Raw genomic sequence first — 7,394 nt, 5'->3', positions numbered from 1 at the left:
TGCTGTCCAGGAGGTGGGAGGGTCTGGGAGGGAGGGTCTGCTGCTGATTGGCTGGAATGTGTCTTCTGACTGTGAGGTACAGGGTCAAAGTTTACTCAATGATGAGGAATAGGGGGCGGACCGAACATCGCATATGTTCGCCGTTTGCGGCAAACGCGAACATGCTATGTTCGCCGGGAACTATTCGCCGGCGAACTATTCGCGACATCACTATGTCCTACCAAACTATGCAATCTTCATTTTTATGAGTTTAAAATATTGTTTATTTAGCCAGTAACATTACTTAATTTGCTGAAATAAAGGATTGTCATGCACTGTGCAGCCAATTGCTTCTTGTAACAATAACGCCTAACAAGTCTTTTTTTTTAATGGTTATTTTCTCTTTCAGGAATATCTGGGGGCAGCAAGAAAAGATGCCAGAGGTTTGCAAAGTGGACAATGCCAATAAATTCAAAGCAATTTGTTTAAGACCTGGATTTTGATGACATCTACTACAAGAGAAAGATGGGAATTGATATATTCAAGCATTGTGATACTTAGCAGTGAAGGATAAGCTGATATATCTTTAAAAAATCCAACATTGTTATTTACGTTAGATAGAAGGACTGACAGAATGTTATCAACTATAAAACAATGCCCATCTGAGGGGAAAATACCAGAAAATAACGCAAGTGATGGAGAACACAGACAGATTTATGAGTTTTATGAACTGATTGATATATTTCAAACAACAAAGGAAGAAATGGAACATGTAAATGAAGAAACGGCATCAAAAGAAGAAATACAACAAACAATGCGTAACGCTACGAATACTATTAATCTGTCATTGCAGTCTTTTCTGCAGACCATGAGACACCTCAATCAGATTGAGAGAGAGCTGCTGTTTCTTTGTATTGCAAACAGATTTGGATTTTGTGTAGAAACACGTGAGTTTCAAAGTCTTTTAAGGCCAGAAGATATTCAGTTCATGAGTTCTAAAATGCAAGAATCATATAAAGAGTATTCAAACTTGAAAGAACAATGTGCTGACCGAGCTCAAGCCTTTGTACTGCTGACTGGCTTGGAATTGGTCTGTGAACAAACCAAAATATCATTAGAGCAAAAACAAGAGCGTATTAGTTTTATGAAACAACACCTGGCAGAGTTCTTCTCATGTGATGTTGACCGTATGCTTAACAGTTATACTGACAGTTCTCAATGGGAACATTTGGAAGAAGATCTCAAAAAGATTATATATCAAAAAAGAAACATAAAGAAAAGATATCTAAAAAGACATAAACGTAGGCAAGTTCAGAAGCCAGTCTCTTATTCTACAGAAAAAACATTTCAAAATCCTCTTAAAACAGAAAGTAATGAGATTGTTCCAAATCTACTTAAAGAGATTGACCTTATAAAATATTATCCACGAAAAATGAAGACTGCAGATTTTCATGAAATTTCTAAGATTTATTTTAATGAAAGTCAGACAGTAACAACAAAGCAGCTTCCTTTTCAATTTTTGCAAAAACTACTCATGTTAGATTACCGTGCAAGATATCTCCAGTGCAAGCCGGAAAATGATTCGGGATCAGCAACAAGGATATTAACTACTGGGAATAAAGCATCAGAAACTTTTAATAGCTTCTTCAATGAATCTGATGATAACAGTGAAGAAGTAACTACAGAAACCAACACAGGCATCCACCCAATGGATGTCCAGATGGCTATTTTTCATTGTGCTGATGATTTTACCAGGCAATATATTTACACAAAGCTCTCAGTTTGCCAGTTTGCCCTCCCACTTCTGATACCTAATCCTGATACCAACGCTGTTGAATTTCCTCTTTGGTTGTTTAGAAACCTTAAGAAAACATGGAAGGGTAAAAGTAAAGTCAACTCTGCAAAACCTATTATTGAAACAGATACACCAGTGGTATCTTTCATTCGACTTGGTACATCACTGGCCTCTAAATCACAGATTATTAACTCCTTGCTAAGTAAGAAAAAACATGACATATTTTTCCATCGTCACTGCATAGGAAGTACTAAAAACTCATTGCTGATGAAAGGTGTTGTAGAAGTTGCTTGGTATTGCCCCAGTGGTACAGAAGATGACATGTTTGATGATTGCATTGCATTCACTAATCTCCACGGTGATGCACTGGAACATGAGAAACAAGTGCATTTTCTTCAAGAAATTTCCTCAATCAATGTGATATTTGTAACAAGTTCTAAAATAAATGATGAAAAATACAAACAAGTCTTAGAACATTTTTATAGTTCTCCTAAACCATTAATATGTCTACTTACAGACAAAGAGCGAACTCAACAAAAGAGCGGAGTAAATGTAAAAATTGGGATTAAAAACAGAAATGAAGCAGAATTAATTAATGAGCTTACATGTGCAATTAAAAAAATTGTGTCTATATCAAAGATCACAAAATCTCTTGACAGCTGTGCAAATATTGCTAGGATCTATGAGTTCAGTATTGATGAAGATCAAACCCAGTGCAAAGAAGGCAAAGAAAAGGCAAATTTTTTAATCAGTTTGTTAAAAAATAACTTATTAGCCATGAAGGAAAAATTCCTTCCTTTACAAGGACATCTTTGGCAAACGTGGTGCAAAAAAGATAAGGAGCTTACTCGACTTAAGGGAAAAACAAATCTGAGCATTGAGCAATACCGTAATAACATTGAGGTAGAAAAAAAAAATTTAAGGCAAAAACAATTACTAAGAGCATTTCCTCTCAATGAATTCATGAGATCTTTCTTGGAAACCCTACACTCAACCCCACAATCAACCCCACAATCATTACCAATGTACTTTCTTCAGTGGTTTAAAATGTATTTAGATAAATTATCATCAGAAAATCTCTCTGTGTTTTATGAGGAGTACCATGAATTGTGGTCAAAACTTTCTGTTGAAAAGGAAAAGAAAAACAGCAATGCATTTATAGAAATACAGCAAAAAAGATTAGAACAAATATCAAAACAGATAAACGACTCAACATTTGGCCTTGAACACATTCTGAGAGAATTAGGGCAGATCTATGAAGCTCAAGAAACCGTTCCACAATCAGAGAAATGTTCATTCGCCTTACCTGAAATTGCTGCCAGACTTATGGTTTCTGGATATCCCGTTGAGCTGATGGACGGTGATGCAGCACATGTGCCATTGAGATGGATACGAGCAGTTTTAGATAAATTGATTGCAATGTTAGGAGATACAAAACTGTTTGTCCTTTCTGTACTTGGCATACAAAGTTCAGGGAAGTCAACATTACTCAATGCTATGTTTGGGTTACAGTTTGCAGTAAGTGCCGGAAGATGCACCCGAGGAGCTTTCATGCAACTTGTTAAGGTTGATGAATACCTGAGGAAAGAGCTGAAGTTTGACTATGTACTTGTTATTGATACAGAAGGTTTAAGGGCCCCTGAATTGTGCAACAAAGCCACAATGAGTCATGATAATGAACTTGCTACATTTACCATTGGTCTGGGGAATCTCACCCTAATTAATATTTTTGGGGAAAATCCTTCTGAAATGCAAGATATTCTACAGATAGCTGTACAAGCATTCCTGAGGATGAAGCAAGTAAATCTCAGACCAAGTTGCCTGTTTGTCCATCAAAATGTAGGTGAACTCACAGCAAAAGAAAAAACCATGGAGGGACGAAGACGACTTCAGGAAAAACTAGATGAAATGACACTGACCGCAGCTCAGCAAGAACACTCTGACATAAAATGCTTTAATGAGGTCATCAAATTTGATGTGAACACCCATATTCATTATTTTGCCCACCTCTGGGAAGGTGATCCACCCATGGCTCCTTCTAACCCAAGTTATAGCCGAAATGTGCAATTTCTCAGAAACATCATACTTGACACCGGAAGGAAGGAGTCCCAAAGTAATATATTAAAAATGTCAGATTTCAAAATCAGGGTTTGTGATCTATGGAAAGCTTTGTTAACTGAGAATTTTGTATTCAGTTTCAAGAATTCTCTTGAGATAGCAGCTTACAACAAACTGGAAATTAAATATGGACAGTGTACCTGGGAACTAAGAGAACACATGCTAATCCTACTGAACAGGATGGATGTCCAAATCAAAAAAGGTGAAATTAAAACAGTTGAAATATCTTATCTTCATAGACAACTCGAAAAACCATATGACAAAGTTATGAAGGATCTAGAGATGTTTTTTAGTGATGAAAGTGATGAAGAAGTACTAATACAGTGGAAAGCAAATACCAAAATTAGACTGTCTACTCTGAAACAACATCTAATAGAACAGACAAGGAAAAAAATAATTGAATTAATTACATCAAAGAACGGCAGAAAAAAGATAGATGAAATGGAAGGGCATTATGAAAGTGAACTGTTTAGAAGAAGCAAAGAGCTGGCACTAAAGTTAAAGGGAAAAGAATTAAGTGAAGATGAACTGAGGGAAAATTTTAATACATTATGGAATTCATGGATTGCAGAGGTGAAGAAAAAAAACCCTCCTGCTGTCCCACCAAAAATAAAAGTCGATTTAGAAAATGTTCTGATTGAGCACTTTGGAAAGGAAGTTAATTTGTTAGCTATAATCAAGGATTCCTCCGAATGGGATTCTTTCCATGATGAATTTTTCAACTTTCTTCCTGCAAAACCAAAACTGTATGAAACTAAAAAACTATCAAATGATGATAAAAAAAGAGTCAAACAGACAACATGTGCTCTAGAGCAGCTTATAAATGAATATATTGAGAAAAAAAAGCAAATGAAAATGGACTATCAGATAAATTATTTTCATGAAATTTTGCATAAAATAAAAATGGAGCTGAAGGAGTTAACTCATGAGATTAAATTTAAAAATAAATACACAATGTTTGTGTCAGTGTATCTTTGCCGTAAAGCAGTGAAAAGTTTTAAGCAGATGTCTGAAGATTTCCAAGAATCAAACAAACCTCACATTCATCTTGAAAGTAAGAGAGACTATTTCTTTCAGAGCTTTAAATGCTCTTGCGAAGGAAAAAAAAAGATTGCTTCATTTGCTGACTTGTTATGTGCAAAACTTAAAGAGGCCATCCAACAAGCAGTGTATGAAAAGGCTGCAATAGACATAGCGAGGGAGATGAGGTGCAACTACCCAGCCTTCAATGGGAACAGATCAAACCTAGAGAACTATATATTGAAGTCACTGGCTGAAAAGGAATATTTCCCAGCATATTATGAGTATATTCAGAACCCCAAATCAGCTTTTAAAAAGTTCATTCAGGAATGTGTTACAGACTACTTACTTGACAAAAGTTGTTCAAGGCTGTCAACATTTTTAAACACCAGCATGGACCATTACAAAACTCTGATTCTATCAGCTATAGAGAATTCAATGACAAGGATAGAAAAGATACAGAGTAATGTGAGCTTATGGTTTGATAAGTTCTGCTCAGAACTGGGAGACAACATAAACATTTCACGTAGTGACTTCAAAAGTGTAGATCAACAAGATATAGATGACATTGGTTTTCTAAAAGAAGCTATGTCAAAGGCACTGGAAATAGTAGTGCAACAACTTAATAAAGACTTTTCTGTTAATGACATGACTAAATTCAGATCTAACCCACATGAAATTCTGCTAGATCAGCTGGCTGGCTGCTGGCATCAGTGTCCTTTCTGCAATGCCATCTGCACTAATACAGTGTCCGAACATGACGGAGACCACAGTGTCCAGTTTCATCGTTCAGCTGCAGTTAAGGGCAGGAGTTATAGGAACACAGATATGTTTCTAACTGATATCTGCACCAGTCTTGTAGCCAGTGATAAATCGTTTTATTTAAGTCATGATTCAGATGTTCTAGTCCCCTTCAAAAATTACAGAACAGCTGGACCTCGTTATTCTAACTGGTCAATAACACCTGACAGCTCATCACAAAAATACTGGAAATGGGTTGTTTCTCGCTTCCAGTCAGACCTGGAAAATCAGTATAAAAAAAAGTTTGAAGGCTTAGGGAAGATTCCTGAACTATGGAAGCAAATAAGCAAGGAAGACGTTATCTCGGAGTTGGAAATAAATAGTTAAATATCTTTTAACACCAATAAGTTCAAAAGTGATGTCATTATATCTCATTTTAATAAATAAAAACAGACATCACGGTTCCATAATATAATTATTGCTAATACTCCCAGATTAATTAAATTGTCAATTCTATAACTAGCTACAAGTACTTATGAGTATGTTTTTGTAATAACATTGATCTGTATTTTAATAAAAGTCATGTTGATTAATACAACCATGGTTTTAGAGTTTTATCTAGATAACAAACAGTTAATCCTTTACAATTATTAGGAATATTTGGAGTTTGGAAATACTGCACTTAAAACAATGACAGTACACATTGTAAGAGATATTGCAAACAACCTTCTGCTGTTTGTTATAAATTATATATAAAAAAATAAATATAGGGGCATGTCCAAGCAGCAATCCTGAGCGGTCACACTTATTCAGAGCTCCAGTCAAGAAACTGTTCATCCGCCGATTTTTGGTAAGACTCAACAGCAATATTTCTACAATTGCAGTACAACATAAACCCCAACATATGCTGTTTTCCTGACACCGGATTACAAAATTGGACGATATAGGTCTGAGGCGGCGGCCATCATGCAGGCAGCGCACCCCCCTGTCAGTAACTATATCAATGCAATATCCGAAAATGGCCGCCATAGGGGACATAGAGGTGCTCTACTATCTCAGCCAGCAGCTTGATAACCTTGAAAGAACCACGCTGACAGGGGCTGAACTACAGGGGGTGCAGAGATCGCAACTGCGACTGGGCCCCCGAGGGTGGGGGTCCAGCTTAAAAAAAAATAAAAAAAAATGTCCCCAATAAAAAACATTGACCTGCCACTGCCTGCACTGATATCATGTGAGTGTGATGTGATGCTTCACTAGTGTCTCTGTCTATGACTACAGGGGTTAGTGTTTCTGTTTTAACCATTGGTGTTTATGTGTGTGTATGTGTGTATGTATGTATGTGACTGTGTGTGTATTTATGCATGTATGTGTGTGTGTGTATGTTTATGGAACCAGCAAATTACAGACCTTGTTACTACAGCATGAGGGGTGGGGGGTAAACAATGTCACTATACAGTACCACTATATACAGTACAGGGGGCTGGACCATGTCACAGACTACTGTGGTCATTTTATAAAGTACTGGGGCTGGCAGGGTCACGCTAGCCATTTCACCGGCAGATTACAGATTGTCATTTACTCACTATATACAGTACTGGTGGGTTAAACAGTGTCACTATACAGTAATAGGGGGTCAGACCATCTCACAGACTGTGGGCACTGGGTACCTCCTTTTTCAGACATGTAATCTTAATTCACATTTTTTTTCTGTGTAAAATGTAAACAAAAACAAAAAAACGAT

The 7,394-nt window shown here is 36.6% G+C and overlaps 1 protein-coding gene across 1 annotated transcript; it reads left to right on the top strand.

Annotated features, from left to right (window-relative positions):
- The first annotated feature begins 520 nt into the window (after positions 1-520).
- On the top strand, positions 521-6,040 carry LOC128656837 (interferon-induced very large GTPase 1-like). Its single transcript, XM_053711003.1, has one exon. It carries the CDS (start codon positions 614-616, stop codon positions 6,038-6,040), a length of 5,427 nt encoding a protein of 1,808 aa, XP_053566978.1. The 5' UTR covers positions 521-613.
- Positions 6,041-7,394: the final 1,354 nt, after the last annotated feature.

Source organism: Bombina bombina, chromosome 4 (genome assembly GCF_027579735.1).
Source record: "Bombina bombina isolate aBomBom1 chromosome 4, aBomBom1.pri, whole genome shotgun sequence".
Classification (NCBI taxonomy): domain Eukaryota; kingdom Metazoa; phylum Chordata; class Amphibia; order Anura; family Bombinatoridae; genus Bombina; species Bombina bombina.
This window is presented reverse-complemented; position numbering and strand designations above follow the sequence as displayed.